Genomic DNA, 27,258 nt, shown 5'->3' with positions numbered 1-27,258 from the left:
CAGTGCAGCAAGAGGGCTTTAAGTTAAACTTGAGAAAGAACTTACTGCCAATGGGAATCGTTAAAGTCAGGAAAGACCTGTTGAGGGAGGTGGCGCTGATGCATTTCAAGGCGAGTGACCTGCTAAGTCTGGAGGCAGGGCTGGCGTCCTAGTCACCCCCCTCCACGTCCCTCCCCAGCCTGACTCACCTTCCTCCAAGGGGGGCATCTGGAACCTGTTCTGCCGGACCTCTTCATCTGTGAAGCGGTGCCGCTGGGAATCTACAAGCAGAGATGGCGGTGAGGAAGGAGGTGGGTAGGCTCCACCCCCTTGTCTGGGGCGTCCGGAGCAGAGCTGGTGTTCTGTGGGATTCGGGAGGCTGAACAGGGCAGCAGGACAACCCTGATGGCTTAGTCTTTTTCATCAGATCCCCAGGCTCAAGTTCTAGTCCAGGCAGACCCCAAGCCTCAATCTGAAACCGGCCTGGGGACAGGCTGCTTCTGGACAGAAACCCTAGTGCCCTGCACCTCCCCAGCCCCAGCCGTCCCTCCTGCCACTTAAGGGAACACGGGGAGTGCTTCTGCTGGGGCAGCTCAGGGCAGCAAAAGGCCAGATGTTGCCCCTGAGGAGCCTTCCAGAGTGAAGCTGAGGGTCTGGTATCTTTGTATCCTGGGCTCTGCGGTACCTCTGTTTCAGAATCAGAGCGGTGCAGATTCATAGCATCTTAAGAACTTGAGTGTCTGGAATCTGGGAATCAGCTTTTTGAATGTGTTACTGCTGACTTTTAGTCTCAGTGTCACAGGATTTTGGACTCCCGGTCTTGCATCTTACATGCCTGGACTCAGAATCTCAGGTTCTAAGGACACTCATCTCTGTGGCTCCCAAATGCTGGACCACGGCCCCGCAGAGTGGAACCATCCACACTGCCCCCCAGAGGCCCTGGTTCAGCAGGTGGGGCCAAGATGGCTGCTGCCCCCAGTACCCATCCTACTGCCCCGCTCCCGGTACTAGGAGACCTCTGGGCTTTATCTGGACACAGCTGCCCAGGACAGAGGCTTCGTCTCCCCGCCTCTCTTGCAGCTGCTGGGTTTAAGTTCTGACGGGTGGAAAGTGTGTGGGAGCTGTGGGAGCATCCCTGGCGTCCTGCCATACAGGGTAGGGCACGCCTCACCTTCCCCCTTCCGGCAGCCTAGAATGCAGACACGGTGGTGAGCCACTCTGGACCATGTGGACCGGGCAACGTCTTAGCGACTGCAGAGTATCAAGAAAGGAGCCCGGGCCCCCTCCAACTTCTCCGGATGATGTCATTTGGAGTCTGTGTCACACACAGCCAAACTCTCATCCTAGCTTATAAAGGAGGTCCCGGGTGGGGCTCAGGAAGTTTCGATGAGCTCCCAAGGGATTTCACAATAGATGTGAGAGTCTCTGCTCTCGTCCGACCTCCCGGCCTCACGTGGGTCCTGCCTGAGCACTGGCTTTCCTCCTTCTATATCCCCAACAGGCAGAGAGCAGAGCTGGAGAAGCCGGATGAGAAGTGCGAGCTGGGCTCATGGTGGAGGTGGGCAAGGAGGTGAGATTGACGGGGCAGGATGGGACACAGAAGGGGTGAGAGCATGCGAGAAGCCATCTGAACTGGAGTGCCTCGCATCGGACACAGACGCAGCCACAGTTAGGTGACTGGCGAGGGACTGGTCTTGAGACCTGCCTGACCACAGACAAGCACGGGAGAGAAGGTGGTCCAAGGGGAAATGACTAGAGATGTCTCCAGGGTCACAAAGCACTTTGAAAACTTCAGTGCGGGACCATTGAGCGTCAGTCCAGTGGTCACAGCGAGGGAGATGCCCCTCTCATCGTGCAGGGGTCACCAAGGGGGGAAACTAGCGCAGGCCCCCCGGCCAGCTGGGCCCTCTCCCTGGTGCGGGCCGGTGGGCCCTCGGGAGTCCGGGCGCGGGCACTCACTGTAGAAGGTGGTCAGGGCCACGGGAGGCTGGCTGCTGAAGTCATAGTGCTCATAGTCTGAGTCCGAGCTGGAGTTCGAGTCTTCAGGGGGCGGAGCCTGGACCTGGATGGGCAGCTTGGGAACTGGGGAGAGAACAGAGTGGGGAGCGTGGCAAGGCAGGGGGCAGAAAGCTGCAGAGAGAGGCGGCAGAGAGCGCGGACCGTGGGGGCCGGAGACAGAGGGGCAGGGAGTGCGCCAGGCAGCCCATCTCGTACAAGACCGTCGGGCCTGGGTTTTCCAAGCTCCCCCGCGTCCATTTCAAACACGGGGAACTAAATAACATTTCTTTACTTAACAAACACATAGTAGTCCCTGCAGGCCAGGCACTATTCCAACATTTATAAATATTATCTCAGTTAATGCTCATAAGAACTCCGTGAGGTAGCGAGGTTAGCGTCCCCATTTTATAGCTGGGGAAACTGAGGCACAGAGACATTCTCACATTGCCTAGAGAAGCAGGCCACGTGGCTCTTAACCTCTAGACCATAATATTCAGTGAGTGGCTGCTCTGTGCCTACTCTCGTGCTAGGTCTGTGTTCATACTCTCTTCTCAAATATCTGGATATCCTGTGTGCAAAGAATCTTTATAACATATGTCTGTGTTTTGTATTGGTTTTTGTGTCCCTGAACTCTTTCAAATAAAGGCGATTTAATATATTCGTAATGCAGTGTGATTAAACTCAAGCTTCTTCACAAGACTCTCAAGAGGTAATGCATTGATGTATCATTAAAGATGGGTGACTGATCCCATTTTTTTTGACTCGGAAAATATGAAATAAGATTATGTTCCAGGAAGATCTTGATGGGGCGTTGCAGGGAGGCTGATTGGGCAGACCACTGGAAGAGGCAATGGTGTTACAAACCTACTGGCCAATTAGCAAAACAGAGCTTTCCTTTGAGAACCAAGGTCCAAAATGCCCTGGGCCTGTTTTGGTCCAGGATTCAAAAGCTTCGAGTTCTAGAATGAGTGCACTGGAAAGTCATCAGCCTATCAAGGCCCAGACTGAGGCTGGACCTGCTCAAGGTCCCACAGCCACTCGTGGGCTGGCCCAGGTCTCATCTCCAGCTGGGGCACTGCTTTGACCTAAGCAGTACTGACCCTCCGGAAAATATCCCCTTCTTGTCCTCCCCCGCCCTCCTCACCCCCAGGGTGGGTGACATCCTACTTTCTTCTTTGGCGATGGTGATGGGAACCTCTTGATAGCTTGTGGTCCCCGCTGGGGTGGTGGTGGGTAGGTGCTGGTGGTTCACCATAGCGGGGAGGGCTGAGGAAGGGGAGGCAGAGATCCTGCAAGTCATTTTTTGCACCTTCCAGTCTTCCTGGCTCTGCTCTCATGGGGACACCTCCCTCCTCACCTTCCCCATCCCCAAACACCCACACACACACACACACACACACACACACACACACACACACACAATCTTGGTCCTCCTGTGGACAACTTCTGGGGGGCATGCTGGGAAAATCCTTCCCATCAGGAGGTGCTTCTTGGGGCCAGGGCTGGGTGGCCATTGCCAGATCACTGCCATTCCTGCTGAGGTTCCCCATGGCTCATGTCCCCCTGGGAGGACTGTCTCAGTTCTGCTTCTTTTCATCCCTGGGCCTTTCCCATGGCTCCTGGGACTCTGCACCTACCGTATTTTCCTTTAATTCTCAAGAGGATGATGGCTATGAAACTGAGTGAGACAAGAAGGAGAATTCCCAGAACGATGCAAGGGATGAGAAGCATTAGCTCTCGAGATTCCCAGTCCTTCATTTTCACCGTCACAGAAGATTCTGGAAGCAAGAACCCCAAATCAGGGAGAAAAAGGAAGGGACATGGACTTCTCCTTGCCATTCTCACCTCTCCTTCTTCTCTGCATCCGACCTACTTCCCTTTTGGACGTATACTCCTCTTCCCTTCTTTTTTTTTTGAATTTTCCCAACTGCTTTTAGGTGCCTGGTATATAGTAGATGCCTGAGAAATGCATATTGAATGAATAACTGGCTGAATGAAACTTTCTCCTGGCCACGAAGCCAGGAGATCTGTCTCTGCTCAACAATTATTGAGCACCCACTGTGTGCCAGGCACTAGACCTGGGGAGACAAATATGACGGCAGTGTCACGGGCCTTGAGGGTCTCTGTCTAGTGGGAAGTTTGACAAGCCGACTCAATCCAATTCAGCAAGTTTCCTGCTGTGATGAAGGTATAGACAGCCGTGCGGCCCTCCAAGGGGCACCTGATTCTCTACAGGGGAGACCAAGGCTGGATCCCCAGAGAAGGTGGCTCTGAGCATCTGCTGGCAGGGAACAGACCATCAGGAGAGCGAGATCTCCTTTCCTTGCCCCAGATGCGTCCTTCTTACCAGACATGCGCCCTGAGGGCGGGGGTGGGGGGGTGGGCATGATCCCAGACCTCCCAGCTCTGCAGCCCCTGGTGTGACTTCTTGCTTTCCCCTCCCTCCTGGCCTCACCCCTGCTGAAAAGAGCCCAAAGCAGAGAATGGATGGAAGCTGCAATGAGGCCCTAACCTTCATCATCCCAGAGACACGAACTATCTCCTGCTCAGAAAGCCTGGGGTGCGCAGGCCACAGAGCTGGAGGAAGGGTAGCGACAGTAACGCGGGAGGCTGGTGGCAGCGTCTGCTCCCCCTGGGAGATTACCCCCACCTCCACCCCGTCCTCATTTTCTCCCCTCTCCCTTTCTGTTTGCAAACGGGGCAGACTGGGCTGGGGTAGGGACTGGATTTAGCATCAGCAAGCAGGTGCAAGGGAGAGACTGGACTGTGGGGGGCTGTGGGGAGACCCGTGAATGTGGGCCCCATTCCCAGTGTGCTCCCAGTGTGCTCCCTGGAGACCGGCTCTCCATAACAGCTCTGCTCTTCTGAGGGCGACGTGGCTCCCCGCCCCGAACTCAGCAATTGAGAGTGTGCGAGGGTGTGTGGGTCCTGGCAGGAACTCGCCCTCCAGCCTGCACAGTCCCCAGCATTTCATACCCTCTCCGTGCCCTCAGCCATTGCCAGGTTCCCTGGGAGGACTTGGTGCCCCTCTGTCCCCTCCCCAAGCCGCCCACCCACCTCTGGAGAGGGTCTGAGAGAGGGAGCCAGGAGCCAGGGGAAGGGGTAAGCCTGTGGATCTGGGCCAGCCCCTGTGGTTATCTCGGAGCTGCCACGGGGCTCCCTGCCTGGACTAAATAATCAATAAATAAGAATAACTGAGGCCCAGACAGTGCTTACTATGTACTAAGCCCTGTTGTAAGTACTTTCTAAAAATTAATTTACTGGAGACTCACAACAATGCTAGGAGAGAAGTACTAGGATTATCATCCTTGTGTTTTGTTTTGTTTTGTTTTTTTTGTGGTACGCGGGCCTCTCACCGTGGTGGCCCCTCCCGTTGCGGAGCACAGGCTCCGGACGCGCAGGCTCAGCGGCCACGGCTCACAGGCCCAGCCGCTCCGCGGCATGTGGGATCCTCCCGGACCGGGGCATGAACCCGTGTCCCCTGCATCGGCAGGCGGACTCTCAACCACTGCGCCACCAGGGAAGCCCCTATCATCCTCATTTTATAGTCAAGGGATCTGAGGCTCAGAGAGGTTAAGAATTGCCCAACATTATACAGCTAGCAAGAGGCACAGCTGGGGGCTGGGCCCCAGGAGTTGGCTACACACAAGTGGAGGACAGACCAAGTGTGGATTCAGAGTTCACAGCCTTGCAGGCAAATTCTAGCCGACACTGCTGGCCATCACCTCACCCTCTGAGCCCAAGCTTCTTCCTCTATGTAAGGGTTGTGAGAAGACCTCCCCCAGGGGGCTGCTGGGAAGATTAAAGGGTTGGGAAATAATGACTGTAAAGCACTGGCCGGTGCCCAGAACATTATAAACACACTGCCTGTTGCCCTCGGCGTCCCCAACCCCCCAGCTGGTGTCAGATCAGCTCCAGTTCTCTACAGCTCTATCCTCTGCCCTATAGGAGCTCACAGAGAGTGGGAAGAGGACTCCTGTCCAAGAAATATCAGGATTCAGGGAGCTGTGGAGCTGACATGATAGAGGCAGGCGAGGTGAAAGGAGCACGAAGCAGCCAGAGAGCCCCGGGGATGGTGGGGGGAGTCAAGTTCACTGTCTGGAGGTAGCGGATGGGGGACAAACCGTCAGAACCCTCCTGCAGACACACACACACACACACACACACACACACACACACGTGCACACCTGAGCCTCTGCGAAACTGCATCCCCAGGGACACTCACCCACAGCGACCGGCTGACCAGTTGCAGGGATTTCAGAAGTGGACAGATTGAGCAGGCTCCGGGCACCTGTCAGAAAGCACTGTTCATTCACTCAGCACACGTGCCCGAGCACCTACCGTGGCCAGGCCTTGTGCTAGAAACTGGACAAGACAGACAAGTGGCCTGCAACTGGGGGTGTGTTCCCACCGGGGCCCATGGCGGAGTCTTTCCCACACCCCACCATAAGGAGGATCTCATGGATTTAATGCTAGGAAGGTATTTTGGTTTAAATAAAGGGCTAATGAAAGAATTAGCCCTTCCTTCTGCATAATCTGCTATAGAACACAAGTATTTCCCTTTTCCATCTAGTATTAGATTTGGTCTGCACACCTGCCTCAGGAAGTGGGAATCTGACAGTCTTGTCATTATCATAACCATCTGACTGGTAAGGGGTGGAGCTTACAACGTCCCTTGGTGGATATTATCTGACTTCCCGGCTCCCCTGTGACGTGCCTGGTGTCAGCATCCACATATTCACAAGACGAAGCCTCCCAGCTGGTGACTGGCAGAGCTGGAATTCATAGCCTGGTGTCTGAACTCCATAGAGATGCTAACGCTGTGTTTGTTTAACGCTCTTGCTTTTTCACATGTTAACACCTCAGAAATCGGGGTGATGACATCTATCGTTACAGCTGATGGCACGTCAAGAGTTTATTTTGGCAGCATTTCTGGTACATAAAATACTAACAGTGTGACTCGTCATCAATGCCATCTTAGACTTCGTGAAACCCAATTCACAGAGCAGGTGGGAGGCTCTGCTGAAATATATACTGAGTGCCCGGCAATGCCGGGCACCTGGTTAGGGCTCCAGACACTGTGGCTGATATTATTAGTGTCTCCTAATGCTATTTTTATGATGATCACCAGCCCTGGGATGGCACATTGGTTTTATCTCCTGAGCCGGCTCCAGTCAAGAGGGAGCACTGCTTCGCGTATAATAACGCCTCAATAAAGATTGGATTCATGATTCTAGGACTGAGGAAAAGATTGCCCTGATTCATCAGTAATGTCTGCCTGGGCATGGTAAGGGCAATGGTCCCTCTTAGGCCAGTATTTGCCGTTCCTGATCTAGCGCAAGCTGTATTCCTTGGGCTATAAATCCAGATGCAATTCCTAGTCCAAATCTGGGGGTGGGGGGAGTGGGGTGGGTGGGAGGAGGGGTACCTGAGCAGAGGACCCTGGCTGCCTGTGATTGTCTGCAGAGGTTGGAGTTATTGAACCGCCAGAAGCACTCGGAGAGCGTGGGCTCCCCTCCCTCGCATGAGTAGTACATCTTGCCCGACAGGGAGTGCGGCAGCCCCTTGGGCACCCGGGCCAGAGTCCCACAGCCCAAGTCCCGGCAGAGCACGTTGGCCTCTGGTTCGTACCACGTACTGTCACACACTGTGTTCCAGACCCCTCGGAAGTACACCTCCACCTGGCCCTCGCAGGGGTCAGCGCCCCCGGTCAGGCGCCAGGACTGGTGCTCTGCAGGGGGTGGGGGGGATCAGAGTCAGGCCAGGATCCTTTGGGCAGAAACCCTCACCAGCCCCGACCCACAAATGCAAACTCCCCAGAGCCAATCGGTCTCCAGATCTTGTGTGCTCTCCCTCCTGCCTCTGCATCCCTCCTCTCATCTGCCCCACCTGCTCCAGCTGGCCCTGCTGCTGTCTACATCCTGGCTGCTCAAATGTGGTCCTTGGACCGGGAGCTTCCGTATCACCTGGGATCTTGTTAGAAACGCAGAATTTCAAGCCCTGCCTCAGACCTACTGAATCAGAATGTACATTGGACGAGACCTGCCTCCCTCCCCATTCTTGGGCACATTAAGAGAAGCGCTGGCTGGACCAGAACTTCCTGTCCTCAGCTGGGCTCCAACAGCCTCCACAGGGCCTCCCAGCCTCCATCTCCTCTTGCTGTTCTGAACCAGGTGACCAACTCCCACTCAGAAAAAGCCTCACTTCTAATGTCACCTACTCCAGGAGGTGGGCAGGCTTAGCCCCCCAGCTCTGGATTGCCTGCTGTCTCTTAACTCCACCTGGCTTCCTTTCGTAAGGCATTTGCCACTCTCTCTCCTGGATTATGTCTGTCTGGGTCTCATCTTCCCTCTTGGGCTATGACCTCCCATGGGCAGGGACCATCTGTCCAGCACTAACTACAGTCCTGGCGCCCAGCAGGCCTGCAGTAAGTGTTGGATAACCGTGGCGCAGCATCGCCCACTGACCTGAGCACACCACGCCGGCGTCCTCCTTGTGGCCACAGTAGCCATTTCCCGGCAGCCCCAGGCAGTCCCACAGGTAGGTCTCCGACCCGGAACAGTTCACTTGGTCCCGGTGGATGCGTCCTTGGCCAGGCGCAAAGTGCAAGCCGGGCAGGGCCTGGACCGCCCAGCCACAGCTCAGTTGCCGGCACACCACGTGGGCATCGTCCAGGTCCCACGTGTCGTCACACACCGAACCCCACTGTCCGTGCTCCAGCATCTCCACGCGGCCCTCGCACGGGCTGCCACCACCCACCAATTTCAAATCGAGGTTTTCTGGGGATAGGAGGAGAAGGGGTTTGTGGATGTGAGGAAGGGGCGAAAGGAAGGGAAGTCAGGGGGAGGGTCGTTGGGCAGGAGAGCTGTGCCTGGGGCTGTGGACCCAGTGAGAGAAAGAGGGGCGGGTAACCCAGTGGGCAAGACTGGGGAACACGGCCTGTCTGGGTTGGGGACCTGGGGTGGGGCGGAGGTGGGGAACTGGTCAAGGCTGGGGACCCAGGGGCGGTGCTGGATACCTAGTGGGAGGGGCTGGGAGCCTTTTGGGAGGGGCTAGTAACCTGGTGGGCGGTGCTGAGGAATCGGCTCAGGGCTGCGGGCGGGGTAGGCTGAGCGGCAGACTAGTGGGTGGGGCAAGAGACCGGGTGGGCGGAGCCTGAAGAGCAGGTTTCGGGGCTGGGGAGCGGCAGCGCTAAGAGATCCTGGGAACCTGGCATATTTCTGTACCAGGGGGTAGAGGCGCTGCAGCCCTCCGGTGAGGGAACCAATTGTATTCGCGTCGGTGGTGGGTCTGGGTAGAAGTCCGGAGGGCGAGACTTGGGTCCAGTGGCCAGGGCTGGGGACAGCATGCGGGGCAGTGGCCGAAGGACTGGGAGGTAGGACAGGGAGGAGGCCGGCGGCGGGAGCGGGTTGGTCCGCTCGTACCTGCACAGGTGACCTGGACCGGCCTCTCGTCGCTGCTGCACGCGTGCTCCACCACCTTGCAGAGCTGCCATTCGGGGCCGCTGCACTGGACGGTGGGCGCTAGGACCCACGTGGTATTCGGGGCCCAGCTGGCGTTTCCCGCGGCTGCACCAGTCGGCAGCGCCGGGGTCGGCGGGACGGGCTGTTCCAGCGGCTCCGCCCGGCCGCAGCCCAGCGAGCGGCACACAGCCTCGGAGGCGCGGAGGTCCCAGAGTGCCCCGCACGCGGGCTCCCAGGACTGCCGGAACCAGACCTCCGCCGTCCCGTTGCAGCGGCTGCTCCCATTCATCAGGCGGACCTGGAGTCGCTCCCCTGGAAGGGCCAGACCCTAGCTGAGCCTCGGCTGATTCGGATTCTGCCGACCTCAGGGATGGAGGTGGAGGCGGACAGCTGCCAAGGGTCCCACCACTGATCTGCTGCGTGACCTTGGACCATACCCTACCCGCTCTGAGCCTCAGCCTTCCAGTCTGCAAAATGGGGCTGGGCTGCCTCATCGCCTGACCCTTTGGTCCTCCTTAGAGACAGGAGAAGGTAGGGCCGAAGGTGACTGGAGGTTAGGATGGGTTAGCCCTGGGGTGTCCAGTCCCCACAGACCCTTCTTTCTTGCCTCTGTCTCCAGAGTCACCCTTGTGTGAAAGGAGGGCAGGGTTCTGGGTTGAGAGGCCCTCTCCCCCGCTACTGTGGGTGCCATGCTGCCCCTCCCAGGCCCCTCTGCTATTCTGAGGGTACAACCGTGGAGGCTGCCATTGTGACACCGGAACCTTGGAGGATGGACATGGGGTTGGTGATGGGGTTGAAGGTGGGCGGCCTCAGTGGATGGTGGTCCACCCTTCCCCAGAGCCCCTCCTTGGGGAATCACCTCCTGTTTCTGCCCAGGGTTGCACACAACTTTGCACAGAGTAGGTCCTTAAATATCTGTTGAGTTAATTGAGGACCCATCTGATGGAACCCCACCACTCCTACCAAGTGTCCTTTAGCTTGTTCTCAACAAATCCCCTTTAAATGCCCGCTGAATACCTTGCCCACATGTGCATGACCTTTCATCAGTGGCCTCCCAAAGATGGCAGCTCTAAGATCTCAAAGTGAATCTAGTGGTGGAGCTTCAGGCATTGGGTCAGGAAGGAGAAGTGTTGTCTGAAGTCAGGGAGCCTCCCTGGTACCATAAAAACCCATTTCCCTTTCCCATCACCCCCACAGACCACCTACTTGGTCTCAGAAAGCTGACTGTGAGCCCCGCAAGATTGTTTCCTCACCTGGCTCCAGGAGCTGGCTCTCTTCACTGGTGGTGTTGGGCTGGCCAGATGGGGCTGGACTTGGGTGACCTGAAATTAACCAGCAACAGCCGTGAGTGAGCTCAGGCCTGGAGGGCACACAGGTGCCTTGAAGGGTAGGGGGCACTTTCCGGATCCTTCTGTGGCTACATGGGGCCTCTGGTGGGACAGGGTCCTCGGCCTTGGGTGCACTTACCTCCTTCCGGGGTAGGGAAATTCTCAAGCTTTGGAGTTGCAGCGTCCTGCACGTCATCTACTAATCGTGCGCGCGCCCTCAGAAATGAGAGGAGAGCAGAGAGGAACAGCTGTGGCTTTGGGGCCAGACCCACTTACTGGCTGAGTGACCGCGGAGGGCTTACTAACTGCTCTCGGCCAGAGTCCCAATTTGTTGGCAATAACACTTACAAAGGTTTAGTGAGTCTAAAAGGAGGCGGTACCTGTAAAACACTTCACATACAGAAGAAGTTAAAAAATGGGAGTTATTATCAGGAAAAACATTTTCGGTTTGGAAAATTTGTCTGAGAAATTCACACCAGACTTTAGGGTAATTGGAGCGTCCTGAGCTGGGAACCATTGGGCTATGAAGTACTTTCAGACACTAAGAAGCTAACATTTGCTGAGGACCGATTATACGCCAAGGTCTTTGCATATGTTATTCCATTTTCCTTCAACAACACAGTGAGGTAGGTATTAGCATCCACTTTTTAGAAATTAGGAAAGGGAGGCCCAGAGAATAGAAATCAATTGACTGTGCCGGATTGTGTCCATTTGTCCCTCCAGAGCCTCTGTCCGCTTGGCCCTGGGAGGCTGACCTGTTTCAACTAAATCAGCATCTTCCAGGGCACTTGGGCTCAGCCAATGGGGAGTCCCAGCAGAGAGAGGAGGGAAGGAAGAGAGTGAAGTCGTGGTGTTTATCCTCCTGGTTCCCTCCCGGTGGGATCCCTTGGGCAGGTTGTGTCCCTCATCTGAAGGTCATTGGTCCTCTCCACGGGGTCACTTCTCCTCGACTTTCTCCTTCCGGGTCTCAATGACCACTCTGTGGTCTTGTCTGCTCAGGGTGATGGCAGCTCAGCTGCTCCGAGCTCCTGGTTACTACATTAGCCTTTCTAAGTAGTCCTTTTCTAACTGAGACCCCTTCAAACTCCTATTTTGAGCGTGCCACCTGTTTCCTGTTGGGACCCTGGCTGCTACATGGCCTGAAGCCACCCAGCTAGCAAGTGCCCAGCTAGCAAGCTAGCAGGCCAGGATTTGAACTGTCTCCGAGGAACTGGATCCATGCCGGGCAGGGATATTTCGGTTGGCAGAAACATGAAAGGAGGGATGTGGCTAGGACTGTAGTGCTCATAAAGGAGCTCCGCTACACTTCTGGGTTCTCCTGCCCTTAGGTTGGAGCCATTGACGTCTAGGCAGAGGGACGTGTACCCACTGCTGGACCAAGGTAGGTAAGAGGCAGTGAGCCTCTTCCATCTCTTCCTGCTCTGTTGTGGCCAAATTAGAAGCCCTGGGCTCCCAATGCAAAGACGAGGTGGAGGGGGACATTGACCCACCTTGAGTTTTGTGCAAGAAGTGAGCCTTTCTAGTGTTAAGCCTTGAAGATTTTGAGATGTACTTATTATCACAGCCTAGCCTGACCTGGCCTGAGTGCTGCAGGGGCTGAAGATTCAGGCATGACTGCTATACATTCCCAGCCTCACCTGAGAATATTCCATGGACTCACACCTAGATGAGCGTACACACACACACACACACACACACACACACCTGCAGACACAGCTCTCCTACAAGCATCCAACTGGGCTACTCCATCACTCAGACAGAAGTAATCAAGCCTTTAATTGCCTGTCCTCACCAACTCCCTGGTTGACTGCCCAGCCTGACCCCCTGAATGGGAAATGACTCAGAATTCAGAGCACAAACTCTGCAGCTAATGTCATAGAGGATTCAAATGCTCCCAAGTCAGGATTTCAGAGTCCCAGTTCCCCCAGCAATGGTCCCGGTGCTGCTGTGCAGTTGTTATTATTTCTGCATGTGCTGGGGTGGGGAGGGGAATGGAGGGACTGGGATGCTGGCTGTGGTGCGTGCGTGTGTGATTGTGGGGGGTGTGTGTGTATGTGGTTGTGAGAGTGTGTATGTGTATGTCTCTGCGTGTATATGTGAGTGTGTGTGTTGTTGTGACTGCCTGTGTGTCTGTGGGGGGTCTCTACATGCCTCTGTATACCTATCTCTGGTCTGAGAAACTATTTCTCATGCATAAAGGCACACATGTTTTCTGCTAGATCAGAAAACCCTGGAGGGCAGGGCCAAAGGCCGGGTCAGCCCCATACCCCCTGAGTGCCCAACACAGTGTTTGCTGATTGACTGAATGAATGAAAGAGTGAGCAGGGGCCGCCAGCTCCAAGGACAGCCATTGCCGAGGCAGTTCATTGATACCAGATATACTCAAGGGTTTGTTTCCTGTGTCACAGGCACTTCCTGTCCCCTATCCCAACAAGGGAGACTGGCTTTTGTGTTTTGACTTCTGTGCGCAGGAACAGAAGTTACCTCTCAGCCTCCTTCCATCCGGGCCTGGGTTCACAGAGAACCCGGCGCAGGATCTGCCCTTCCCAGACCTTGTTACTGCCTTTGCCCGGCCCTGTGCTTCAGACTTTTCTATAAATTTAATTCTCATGTTTGCTGCAACAAAGTTATTTGAAAAGGAGCCTTTACCCTATCCTGTGAATTTGCTTTACAACGCAAAGATGCCCGAACGTAAAAGTATACATTACAGTTTTCTGAACAGCAAACAATTGGAAAGAGTGAATGCCCATCTGCTGGGAAAGTTGCAGAATAAATATGGTCTATTTACAGCATGGCCTCTTATGCAGCCTTTATGAAGAATGAAATAGGCTTATACCAGTTGGAGGGATTTCCACGCTCTGTTGAGTAAGGAAGCAAGATACAAAGAAGAAAAAATAATATGATACAACTTTTGCAAAACAATGGCCAAAAAACCACACTTACGAACTGGTATCACTATGTGAACATGGAGGAAATTATGGAAGAACACAGACCAAGTTATGAAAATGGGTAAATTAGAAAGGCGGGTGGGAATTCCCTGGCAGTCCAGTGGTTAGGACTTTGTGCTTTCAGTGCCAAGGGGGCGGGTTCAATCCCTGGTCGGGGAACAAATATCCTGCAAGCCAAAAAAAGGCAACACCCCCCAAAAAAAGGACGGCTTCAAGGGAAGGACAGAGCAGGGCCAGCTCCGTGGCCGTGTGACCTGCACTTAAGTGTCCTGGACTTGGTTTAATGCTCTGCCATCTCCATCTTGAAATTCTTAATAATTTTGGAACAAAGGGTCCTGAATTTTCATACTGCACTGGGCCCTGCAAATTATGTTGCTGGTCCTGGGGGTGAGTCATGCCACTGGGAGAAGAGAGGCGGGAGAGAGAGAAGAAACAAGTGGTGAAAGGGAGAGATGAAAGGCTGTACTAAGAAAAATCACATATACAGATGATTATACATAATTTTATATAGATTCCATCTATATAAGATTAGGTACAGAGGTAGATATGCAGAAAAACTAGAAAAGATAACAAGATAAATGGGCTTTTTGTATTGCTTGCCTAAAATACAAGGGAATTGTAAAAAGAAGTATACTAGAAATAAAGCCAAGTTAGAAATGTTGAAAGACATGTCGTCATCAAACAGAGACTCTTTGAGGAGATCAGATGATCTCTGAGGATGACAGAGCATTGAAAATAAAATAATTAAATACCTTTTTGTTTTTGCCGTACGCGGGCCTCTCGCCGCCGTGGCCTCTCCCGCTGCGGACCACAGGCTCCGGACACGCAGGCCCAGAGGCCATGGCTCACGGGCCCAGCCGCTCCGCGGCATGTGGGATCTTCCCGGACTGGGGCACGAACCCGCGTCCCCTGCATCGGCAGGCGGACTCTCAACCACTGCGCCACCAGGGAAGCCCTAAATACCTTTTTTACCACTTTGTTCAGTGTTATTTAATGCTCAGTTCATTTACCACTTGAAATTCTCCTGTGTGCCCAGAAAACCATCTTGGGTTGAGCCTCACATTCTGGAAAGTTATGGACCAAGAGGGATAAGGGAGGGAGGGGAGGTTGCTGACTGGGAGGCGAAAGAAGTTGGGAGAGCTACCCAGCACCCCCAAGGAAGGTGGCAGCTTTTTTAGGCTGGTCCCAAGCAGAGTGGGGCAGGATGTTGGCTAGGGCAGCAAGAGGAAGATGCCAGGGGAGGATGAAGTGAAGGAGACCAGAGCATGGGGAAAATGAAAGCACTGCAGAGCCACCTTGCCAGGAACCGGAAAAAATGGGCCACTTGTCCCCTTCCTGGGTCACCCAGGCCCATGGGATTTCCCCGTAGCTTTTGGAAGGTGAGAGACACAGGGAGGGAGGAGGCACAGACACTGAAGGAAAGGGGGTTGTTCTCCCAGCCAAGGCCCCAGCTGGCCAGCCCAGTGTCAGAGCAAGGCTGACACAGAGAGTTTCAGGTCCCTGTAGGGGCTGTGGAATGCCGGCCTGGCCACACACCCATATGGGGGTGAGATAAACAGCAGCTACCGCTGAGGGCACCCTCGGCCCTGGCTCCATCAGATGTGCCGAGGAGCACGTAGGCGCATAGTAAATGCTCACCCAATGGACGATGGATGCAGAGATGCTGTACAGAGGGGAAGGCACGGTGGAGCAGGGCTACAGAACTACGGGGGGAGGAACCCACAACAAGAGCCAGTGAGGGGAGCGGGGCAGGCAGCATTGGCCAGAAGCTCACCTTTCTCTCCTTAATATCAGTGCGAAGTGTTTGTGAGCACGTGTGTCAACAGCCTCAAAAACAAAAAGGAGGGCTTCCCTGGTGGCGCAGTGGTTGAGAGTCCGCCTGCCGATGCAGGGAACACAGGTTCGTGCCCCGGTCCGGGAAGATCCCACATGCCGCGGAGCGGCTGGGCGCGTGAGCCATGGCCGCTGAGCCTGCGCGTCCGGAGCCTGTGTTCCGCAACGGGAGAGGCCACAACAGTGAGAGGCCGGCGTACCGCAAAAAAAAAAAAAAAGGAACAAACCAGCCCCTTTTGATCCAGTAATCCCACTTCTGGGAACCCGTCCTAAAGAAACGATCCAGAATACCACTACACAGCGGTTAGTGTCCACGCATCGGAATTGGAAAGTTCTCGATTCTTTTTGCTAGCTGAACCCCTTTCTAACTGTGTGACTCAGGCAAATCATTGGCCTCTCTGAGCCTCGGTGGCCCTCCTGTAAAACGGGAGCAACAAGCACCCACGTTGCGGGCTTGCCGTGAGGATTAAGAGAGATGGTGTAGCCGGGGCGCCCTGAGTGGCTGCCTTGTTAGACAAAAAGCCTGCGGCCACGTGGCTTCCAATAGTTAAAAAACAAAAACAAAACTGGAGACAAGGAGACAACTGAATTGTCTAAAAGGGATCGAAGGATTGGTTAGGAAAACACAGCATGTTAAAAATATTTGCAAAAAACGAAATTTACCAAGAGTTTTTAAGGATGTGAGGGGAAGACCATGTTGCAAGGTTCAGTGATGGAAGCAGGATACACAGTTCTCTCTCCCCAGGGCTCCTGCCCCAGCCTTGGCTTTAAGCTTCTGAAGGTCTTCCAGGACCCAGAGGGACCCAAGTTCAATGCCTCGTTCTAGCTTCTCATCGTACCCTGGACTTTTCCTCTGTGACCCCAGCCACAGGTGATTACGTATTTTATTTATGAGCAGTTTGGTGGCTGTCAGTCCCACTGAATTCTGAATACACATAGCCCCATGTGTATCCCAAGGCCCACAGACTCCCAGTGCAGTGGTCTCCCAAGTTGGCCCGGCCGCTGCTCCAGGGCACTGCCGGGGCGGGGGTGGGGTGTGCCCCTCTCCAGGATTGGGACCAGGCCCCAGGGACTGCAGTGCCCACAAGTTTTGGGAGTGGCATGGGACTGTTGGCTGGGAGATCACCACAAATTGTGTTCATGCAGACCAGCCTTTCATGTCCTGAGCAAGGATGACGAAGGCTAGTTGAACCCAGGAGGACCTGCCTCCCAGGCTCTAGCTTGGGGCCCAGATATTCAAAGAGGGCAGCTGTCCAGAAACATCCACTGGCCCATACTCCTGAGATTCACTGGGTGGGCACTGGATTGCCATTCCCAGTTTGCAGACGGACATTTGGGAGACAACCAGATGGGTAACTAGTGTTCTATTTCCATCCCACACCGATGGGAGCCGTTACCCATCTCAGGCATCTTGAGTCCGAAATGTAGAGAGATAAGGGAAGGACTTTTTGATTCTTCCCGTTGCTCTGATGGAGAAAGGGGAGGCCCCAAGACATGCCAGGTACCCACCACAACTTCCTAGCACAGCTCAGCGATATAGCTGACATGTATTCAGTACTTTCACATACGAGGCCTTTTTAAAACACTTTAGATGAATTAACCAGTTTAATTCTCACAGCAAGTCCACAAAGTGGGGAAACCAAGGTGCAAAAAAGTTTAGCAGTAATTTGCTCAAGATGACACAGCAAGAAAATGGCAAAGCTAGGATTCGAACCCAGGCTGCATGGTTCAAGAACCCACACTCTTAACCACTCTACTCCACTGGGTTGGAATCCCACATCCTGGTTTCTGGTTCAGCGACTGACCATGCCAAAGGCGAGGGGCAGGGAGCTCTGACAGCCCGGGTGGTCTTCCAAACTCCTTCCAGCTCTACCACACTCAGCCAGCCCTGAACTTAGATAGCCCACCTCCAAGGGTGATACAACTCAGTACTCAGTCAAGCCCCAGGGACCAATTCCCAAAAGGGCCCTGATTCTAAAGATGTGCGGCCATGAGGAAGCTGTCCTTCCCTAGGTCAGGAGCCCCTGAGATGGCATTCTGCCCGCCATTCCCCCAACAAGGACAAGATGAGGTCTGGCAGCCCAGCCATGAGCTGTTCCACGACTTCCCCACCGACTCTCCCACACAGGCTGGCTCCGGCACTCCCTGAACCCGCTTGTTTCAATTCTGAGGCCAGAGGAGAAACCGGTTACTTGGAAGAGTCAAGGACTGATAGCCCCAGGGAGTTTAGGAGGAGGAGCCCCGAGTGGGAAGGTGCTGGGACTACAGTGAATGTTTTTCTTTGAAAGACTCTCTTGAGGTTGTTGATGGAGGGCAATTTTTTTTATGTTTAATCCTAGTTTTATTTACTGATAGCTAGTGATCTTCAGTGGAACAGTAAACCTCTGAAATGCTTTTTTTTTAATTTTTATTTTATATTGGAATATAGTTGATTAACAATGTTGTGTTAGTTTCAGGTGTACAGCCAAGTGATTCAGTTATACGTACACATATATCTATTCCTTTTCAAATTCTTTTCCCGTTTAGGTTATTACAGAGTATTGAACAGAGTTCCCTGTGCTGTACAGTAGGTCCTTGTTGGTTATCTATTTTAAATATAGCAGTGTGTACAAGCAGTCCCAAACTCGATGGAGAGCAATTGTTAAAACAACTGGAAAGAAGAGACAGTCTATAATTCCTTTAAAATTGGAAAGAAGCAGTGCGCTGGCTCGCAAAAATAACTTATGACTTGATTCAGAGGGAATAGCTGTGTCCTGTCTTTGAAGGGACTTGGAGAGGTTAGGTTGAGTTTATTTTGTCGCAGAGACTGAAGCTGTCCTGGGGGCTTGGTGGGACAGTGTGGTCCTCGCTTCCAGAGGTGACTGGCATCAATGTCTATGTGACTAGACCAGGCTGTACCCACTGAGGACTTTCAAAACCCAGGAAGGTTGGGCTGACTTCTCCCCCCTGGGAACCCAAGAGAAAGTCAGCAACTTGGTGTCTTAGGCTTACTTAACTTATTTTACAGGATTTTTGTTTGTTTGTTTTCATTCTCTCTCATCATACCTAGGAAGGGCTTAGGGACACAAGGAAAGCTCAATGCACAGGCTATGGACTGAATGTGTATGTCTTTCTAAAACTTTGTATTTTATTCATATATGAATAAATTCATATTCGAAGCCCTAATCCCCACTGTGATGGCGTTAGGAAGTGGGGGCTTTGAGAGATAATTTGGGATAGATGAGGTTATGAAGGTGGAGCCCTCATGATGTAAAAAAAAAAAAAAAGCAAGAGACATAAGATCTCTCTATTGTGTGAGGATACAGCAAGAAGGCGGCTGTCTGCAGACCAGGAAGAGAGCCCTTACCAGACACGGAATCTGCTGGCACCTTGATCTTGGACTTCTTAGCCTCCAGAAACGTGAGAAACAAATATTTGTTGTTTAAGCCACAAACATTTAAACCACCCAGTCTATGGTATTTTGCCCAAGCTAAAGCAGCACGTGATTGACAGAGAAAAGTGGTGACAAAAGTTTCAAGAGTCCCAGCCCCAAAGGTCCTCAGTCACGCAGGTCAGAGAAATCCAGACTTTTTAGCTTGTATTTGTCACCATGTTATATAACAGAGGATGCTCACCTGCATGACATCCTCCCTACATGCCAGATTGAACTCCCCTCCTTTCCATCACCAAACCCAGGGGAGGTAAAAGACAACAGTTCGTAATCTGCAGTGAGAGGAAACTCAAAGATGAAATCAGGGTACACCACCGGCTTTGGGGTATGATCTGTTTCTGGAACTCCCCTTCCTACTCTCATGCTCAGGAAAGTGAGGGCGTGTGAGCCATGTTTTCCGGAAAGCTGAGAAAAGAGTCTATCGCTGTTCTGCATTCAATTCCATTAACACTTGCTGAACCTGTACCACGTGCTGGGGCCTGGAGTACGTATTAGGGAAGTAAGCGTAAATGAGATGATCCCGGGAGTAGGAGAGTCCACAGCCTTCCCAGCACCAATGCATCAGCTTCACAGTTGCCACTCTTGGGAAATTATTTTTATTTTCAAGTTTTTTTAATTGTCTTCTCAGTTACTAATAAAAGAACAGACATTTAATCAAAGAAGACATACACCTGGCAAATGAACACAAAAATGTTCAACATCATGAATCATTAGGGAAATGCAATCAAACCATAGTGAGATACATCTCCACACTTTTTTTTTTTTTTTTTTTTTTTTGCGGTACGCGGACCTCTCACTGCTGTGACCTCTCCCGTCGCGGAGCACAGGCTCCGGACATGCAGGCTCAGCGGCCATGGATCACGGGCCCAGCCGCTCCGTGGCATGTGAGATCCTCCCGGACCGGGGCACAAACCCGTGTCCCCTGCATCGGCAGGCGGACTCTCAACCACTGCACCACCAGGGAAGCCCCATCTCCACACTTTTAAAACAGGTAATATTCAAAGTACTGATCATACCAACCAAGAACCGGTGAGGAATACAGGGGGACTGGACTGCTCCCCATACTTTTGATGGGAATACAAATGGGTACAGTCATTCATTTAGAACAAGAAACCATATGTTCATATAAAGAATTTTATGTACATGTTCATAGTAAACTTATCTGTGATAGCCAAACTGGAAACAAACAGGAAATTCTCTTTTCATGATTTAGAACAGAGACTTTGGGGACAGACAGAATAGTGATCCGAACCCATCTCTGTCGATCACTAGCTGTGTGACCTAGGGAAAGTCACTGAGCCCTGCTAGACTTCAGTTTTAACCTGGCACTGGGCATAATACATAAGCCACATTGGATCGCTTTGAGGGGGTGCATGGATAACATATGTAACATGCTTAGGACGTGGTACATGGCCGCTGCCATTATGTCCCCCCACCCTGCTCTCTCCTGTTCAATCCCCAATGGACATAGGAGGGCAGCTCTATCTATCTATCCATTCACCCCAGGCATAAAGATGGCTCTGAGGGTGCCTCAGTTTTCTCTGCAAAGGGACAATTCCAGTTCCCCCAAAGCTGCCTTCTTTCCTCTTGCCTCCCTGTCTTTCTTAGGAAGCTTAGCAGAGCTGCCTCACACTCACAACTCGCTATTCCCTTCCTTGGCCCTACAAACACGGCATCCAGCATTCCTAGAGATGAGATGTGGACTGCAGTTGCCATGGTAACAGGAGTTCCTCTAAAAGCAAAGGCTCCTGTGGACCTGGCCCCAAGGCTTGCTCAGGTTCCCATGCCAGACTCTACCTTCTTTGCAGCTACCAGATGGTAAGGTGGGATACCACCAAGCATAGAGAATCATGAGCAACTCACGATTGAGTTTCTCCAAGTGAGCCCAGCAGGCCAGAGACACTGGCCTTTTACAAGCCCCATCTTCTTGATCTCCCCGTAAGGATTCAGACCACTGCGTGCAGGAAATGGACATCCGGGTTCCTCCTCTAGATTCCGATTCAGTACGTCTTGGATGGGACCCTAGAATGTGGATTGCGTAGAACCGTCTACCAGGTCTTGGGCAGCAGAAAGAGCATGGGATTGGAACTGAACAAGCCTGGGTTTGAAAACCAGCTTCTTCCTTACTATGGAAACCTTGGGCAAATCTCTTCATATGGCCAACTTGCCTCCCTCACCTCACAGGTATAAAAACCTCACAGGACCGAAACAAGATCACACAAAAATCCAATACCTGGCCGCAGTAAGTAGCAAAGAAGATCCTGCAGAATCAACAAGCACAAATGAATATATGTGATAGATGTGCGTGTGCATATGAGTAATAGGCAGTAAAGGATTATAAACAAGATACACAGGATGACCATATTCTTGTAAATACAATGCATAGAGAAATGGCCAGAGATCTCATTAAGCTGAGGGTGCTGCTATCTTGACTCCACGGCAATACTCTTCTATATATAGCTTAGAAAACTATTCGCTGGCAAGTTCACATGCAGACATATGCAGAGATTGTCACTGCAGCACTGTATGTAATCAAAGAAAATTAGAAGTAATCTAACAGTTCCTCAGCAGAAAATAATTAATGATACTATGTTATATTTATAGACTGAATTATTTTGTTAAAAGAATGAACTAGATCTATATCTAGCCACTTGGATAGATCTTTGAAACATATATTGAGCAGGAGGAGTGAGCTGTAGAACAATGCATCCAATATGATGCCATTTATAGAAAATACGGCACATGTACTATCTATTGGGTATTGATATATTTTTATGTAATAAAAGTACAAAAACATGGAAAAGAAGGGTACACACACCACACCTTGGAGCGTGAGTGCTCTGGGGAGGGAGGGATAAGGAAATATTTCAGCAGCATCTGTATGGTTTGTTTTCTTATTAAAATAGATCTGAGCAAATATGTGAAAATGTAAACATTTCTTAAATCTGGGTGGTGGGGATGCCTAGGAGTTTTTGAAACACTCTCTGTACTTCTGTGTGTTTTTCAATATTTCTCTCTAACAAAATGTCTGGAAGATTCTATAACAGGGTGGTAACAACAGTTACCATTACAGGTAAATTTCTTTCTTTGTTTTCCTGTAGTTGCTAAATTCTGTACTATTTACATTATATATAATTTTAGTGTTGAAAACAACAGTTTTTTTAAATGACAACATATGTGAAAAAGCCTTTGTAAATTGCTTGAATCATATCAATGCCCCCTGCCAAGGAGTCTTGTGTGCTTACATGGGTTTTTAATAGCTTTAAATTCTTTCATCTCCGTCATGATGCTCAGAGGAAGGTATTATTATCCCCACTTTACAAATGGGGAAATATAGGGCCCAAGAGGTGTGGAGGAACTTTCCAGAACAACAGGGCTCATAAGAGGCAAAGCAGGGGAACTTCCCTGGTGGTTCAGTGGTAGAGAATCCGTCTTGCAATGCAGGGGACGCAGGTTCGATCCCTGCTCGGAGAACTAAGATCCCATATGCCACGGGGCAATGAAGCTTGCGCGTCACAACTAGAGACCCCGAGTGCCACAACTACAGAGCCCACGTGCTCTGGAGCCCGCTTGCCACAACTAGAGAGAAGTCTTTGCGTCACAACTAGAGAGAAGCCCACGCGTCGCAACGAAAGATCCCGCGTGCCGCGACTAAGACCGGATGCAGCCAATAAATAAATAAATAAAGGCAAAGAAGGATTTGCACCCAGACAAAGGATTTCCTGGGCTGCCTTGATTACACCTGTTCAGGAAGTTACTGCAAGAGAGGTGACCTTTGGGCCAGGGCTTGGGGTCTAGGAACATTTCAGTGGGGCAGAGGGAGCGGATCCAGATTTATTGAACAGAGAGCTTTATAGACGTCATTCAGAAGCATCATGATGACCCTGTGAGGAAGTGCTATCATGAAACCCATTTAACTGACAAAGAGGCTCAGAGAAATTGTTACTACTCCAAGGTCACAGAGCTTGGTGGTGAAAAAGCCAGAATTCAAATCCAAGCATGTTCCCCAGATTCACTCTTTCCACTGTGTCAGGCGGCTTCTACAAGTAGGAGAAGGCAGAGGGGCATTTTGGGTAGGGCGTACAGCACATGCAAAGGCCCGGAGGCAGGACAGGGCCTGCTGTGTTAAGCTAGAAACTCAAGTATGTGAAATTCAAGAATAAAATTCCCCCGAGTTTGGCCTCTGTACGAAGGGCAGGGCTGGGTTTTTCCGGGTTTCAGTGGAAGCTGAAATTCTGCTTGGCCATGCAGGATTTTCCAGGGGGCCCGTCCCCACCCACCGGCTCTCAGGAGTGGCTCTGGTTCGAAGTCTCCGAGAGCTGCTGCAGCAGCAGTTTCTGGGTGAAGGAAGCTTGAGTGTGGGCAAGGGGTGAAAATCCCCCCAGCTCTCAGGGGTGATGCTGACGCCTTCCTGAGGTGGCCGAAAGCCCCCTTCGGAGAAGGGCCCCCTTAATATCAGGCATCTAGCAGCTGTTGGAAGTCATCATCATCCTTCCTGGGAAGGAAACACAGCCCTTCCCAAGCAGGCTGGGACCAGAATGTCTCCTGGGATGTAGGGACCAACCCTGGCTCAGCAGCTGTGCCCATCAGCTCCAAGGGGCCCCTCCCCTCTCACTACCCACCTCCTCTCTCTAAACAAATCCAGGCCCAAATCCAGATTCAAAGGGGAAACTGGGGAGGCACGGGGGATATTCAGCCTGAATCTCCACGGCCACCTTGTGTCATTAGCAGCTAAAGGCCGGCAGTAGCCAACGGCCACAAGGCCAACCAGGCCCATGAGTTCAAGTTCAGGAAATAAATTTGGGCTCCCTGGGAAGAGGTAGCATGTGTGTGTCCCGGCTTTACATACAGCACGCACTCTCCTATGACTCTCCGTTGGGCCCACTGAAGTCTCAGTTTTCCAGGTAAGAAACTTGAGCGACTTGCCCAAGGCCACAGTTACTAAGATGTGGAAGCAGAATTCAACCTCCGGTCTCTCTAAATTCAAGCCCACTTCTTGGCTCTCTGGAGACATGGTCAGCCCACACTCCCCTCCATAAGTCACGTCTAGGGCTCTTCTGAAGTGGCTCAAAATCTTTCACGTTTCTGCCCATGTTAGCCCTTAGTCACTCCTTCCTTCCTTCATTCATTCATCTGTTCCTCATTCTTGGCCAGGCTCTGTGCCAGGTCCCAAGCCATGGCAGAGGATGAAGATATACTCAGAGTTGATTATGATCAGGTAGAAGTGCTACCCCAGGGGTCAGGATAAAGTGCTCTGGGAAGAGTAGAGGTGAGAGGGAATCATTCTGACAATTGGGAGGGGCCTTAGAGGATGTGTAGGAGTTCTCAAGGATGAGAACATGACGGAGAACAGGAAATATCCAAGCCTTTGCCAAACAACCTGGGAGATCTAACTTGTACCTTTCCAGGGGGTGAGCAGGCTCAGAGGAGAGATCATGTGGGGCAGTGACCTACCACTCTCCATGCCACCCTTTCTCCCCACCAGTGGTCTGACACCACTGGGCTTCCCTATCCTTCCTTGCAAAGGTGCTCGAGCTCTGACTTAAATGCTGGGAAGACATTGTTGCTTTCTCAGTCCCTGAACCGCAGCAACAGGTAAGATCTCTGATCAGTGTCTCCCCCTCCGGTGTCTAAAGAGGGCTTCAAACTGGGGCAAGGAGAGAGCCAGCTGAATGTTTGGTCAATGCCAAAGTACGATGGACCCTTGGGAAGCTTTGCAGAGGTTTGAGGTGGGCATTCTAACTCTGGCAACCAGCACCCACTGCTTTGGGGTGAGGGTCTGCCTCAGCCAACAGACCTCCCACCTACTCACTCCCCACCGCATCCCGCCCTCCCAATCCACTCCTCTGGCTGGTGACTCTGCTTCTAAACTCCAGAATCCTGGGGAGCAGAGAAGTCAAGAAGCCACCTCCATAGGGTTGGGGGCAGCACGGCAGAGTTGGAAGCAGGTGGGCTTTGGAGTCAGACAGATGTGAGTTCGAATCCCATCTCTTCCTCTTAATACCAGGATCTGGATTTCTTTTCTTTTTTAAAAAATTTTTATTGGCATATAGTTGATTTATAATGTTGTGTTAGTTTCAGGTGCACAGCAAAGTGAATCAGTTTTACATATACATATATGCACTCTTTTTCCTAAACTCTAGTATCATCAGTGACCTTTGTCAAAGTAAGCGGTGATGTTCATAGCCACCTCCTGGGGCTATTGGGAGATTAAAAGAGAAAATGATCGTGATGGGGCCTGACTCTCAATAGCTATTTGGCAACACGCTTGCACAATCTTTAATGCAATTCTGAAGCCCCAGATACCCCTGGATTTTTCATAACTCTGTGGGTGGCCTTCCTGACCTGAAAAGATGCTGGTTTGTCCATGGTCTTTATTTATTCTACATGGTGTGAAAAATCATATATTTTGTTGCAGAAATGTTAAGGTATTTGGTTACAGAGGCTGCTCAGGCCCCTGCTGAGACATTACATCACATAAACATGTCACCTTTCTAAAATCCTAACATTCTAGATTCTGATTTGAACCTGGCCCCGGAGATTCCAGAAAGAGACTCAGGGCCTGAAATGGTTTCCTGTCTTTCCCTTGAAGGAGCAGCTGTGTGGATGAGTTCTCGAAATTTAAGGCCAGAAATGATGACCTAACTTCCCCCTTTATCTTCTTCTCTCCTCACCTTCCCCAGTGGAAACCCTCCTCAGAAAAGAATCTTCATCCATTAACCAGTGAGGAAAAGGCAAGCAATAGAATAATGGGCAAAAGGCAGGAAGAAGCCCTTCACAGAAGAAGAAACACACAGGACCCTTGAACATATGAAAAACCCAGCCACACAGCCGCAGAGGAAAGCAACGTCAGGCCACAGGGAGAGACTGTTTCACAGGCCCTGGATTGTCGACAATTAAGAAGGTGGTAATATGGAGTGTTGCTGAGAATGGGGATCAGTAGGGACTCTGTACATTGCTGGAGGGGGGCGGGGTGGAACAAAACTGTCACAACCACTCTAGAAAGCATTTCCATAGTCGTGACCCAGAAATTCCACTCCTGAGTCATGTACACACACGCACACTCATGCATGCACTGCTATGGGCTGAATCGTGTCCCAGCAAAACAGATATGTTGGAGTCCATACCTCCCAGTACCTCAGAATGCAAACTTGTTTGGAGATTGGGTCTGCACAGAGTTAAAATAAGGTCACTAGTGTGTGGGCTCTGATCCAGTATGACTGGTGTCCTCATAAAAAGGGGAAATTTGGAGGCAGACGTATGCACATAGGAGGACAGAGGTGGGGATTTGTTTCTAGACGCCAAGAAATGCCAGAGATTGTCAGCAAACCACCAGAAGCTAGGAGAGAGGCGTGGAACAGATGCTTCTTCACAGCCTCAGAAGGAACCCACCCTGCTGACACCTTGATCTTGAATTTTCAGCCTCCAGAATTGTGAGACAATACACTTCTGTTGTTCATGCACCCGTTTATAGTACTTTGCAGCCCTAGGAAACTAAGTCACGCACGTACCTGCAACAAAGGTCACCTCTGGGAGACAAGAGCTGACAAAAGCCCACAGCTGCTTCTGGGGAGTCTTGGGAGAGGCGGGGGGCAGTGGGGGAACCGCAGGACGGATGGCTGTGCCCTCCACTTCCAGATCGCCAGAGTCAAAAATTCCACAAGTGCTTTGTGGGACTGAGTTTCATGGCTACATGGACGTGGCTGGAACCGAGCCAGCCCCCACAGATGCAGGTGATGAAAAATGGTCTCTAAAGACCTTCAGGGATGGCTTTAGAGTCTATCTAGAGAGCGAGAATTGGGGAGCTGACGTTCCGGTGGTACCCATTTCCCCTCAGAGAGGTTTGGAAACGTGCCCAAAGTCACAGAGAAGGTGGTGCGGCCTGGGATCCCATGCTGGTCTCCGAGACCCCAGAATCCACGTTCTCACAGCCGTTCTGACAAATATTCATCACAACCAACACGGTGCCCTTCCGCACACCCACCTCCGCGCTGACGCGACTAAACGCCCACGACGCTACAGAGACCTACACACTCCCTCCCTCAGGAACGAAGGGCCTCAGTGTGTGCGTGCTGGGTGAGATCTCTTTTAATGTGGTTGTCATAACATTCTTACAATAAGGATGACTAATGTTTACATCGTGTCTGAATTTTCAGCTGGAACCAGGTGGGAGTGACAAGGAGAGACGGTAGAGCTGAGACCAGCCACTGCTATGACCTTGGGTGAGTCCCTGTCCCCTTTGCCCTCCTCCGACAGCCCCTGATGTGAGGTTGCCAAGC

At 51.8% G+C, this 27,258-nt stretch overlaps 1 protein-coding gene across 1 annotated transcript in view; it reads right to left on the bottom strand.

The window, feature by feature from the left end:
• The window catches only part of CD6 (CD6 molecule), a gene marked incomplete at both ends in the record, with an annotated part of 40,270 nt that overhangs the window by 1,243 nt on the left and 11,769 nt on the right, over positions 1–27,258 (bottom strand). Inside the window, 9 exons of the mRNA XM_082661265.1 lie at positions 189–260; positions 1,939–2,061; positions 3,145–3,243; positions 3,615–3,755; positions 6,203–6,268; positions 7,406–7,708; positions 8,445–8,756; positions 9,402–9,752; positions 10,694–10,762. Coding sequence (XP_082517391.1) covers positions 189–260; positions 1,939–2,061; positions 3,145–3,243; positions 3,615–3,755; positions 6,203–6,268; positions 7,406–7,708; positions 8,445–8,756; positions 9,402–9,752; positions 10,694–10,762 — 1,536 coding nt within the window. The remainder of the gene's footprint in view (positions 1–188; positions 261–1,938; positions 2,062–3,144; positions 3,244–3,614; positions 3,756–6,202; positions 6,269–7,405; positions 7,709–8,444; positions 8,757–9,401; positions 9,753–10,693; positions 10,763–27,258) is intronic.

The sequence above is a fragment of the Grampus griseus genome, assembly GCF_964374135.1.
Source record: "Grampus griseus genome assembly, chromosome: 8".
NCBI classification, from domain to species: Eukaryota; Metazoa; Chordata; class Mammalia; order Artiodactyla; family Delphinidae; genus Grampus; species Grampus griseus.
Note: the sequence above shows the minus strand (reverse complement) of the source record. Positions and strands in the feature narration are given on the sequence as shown.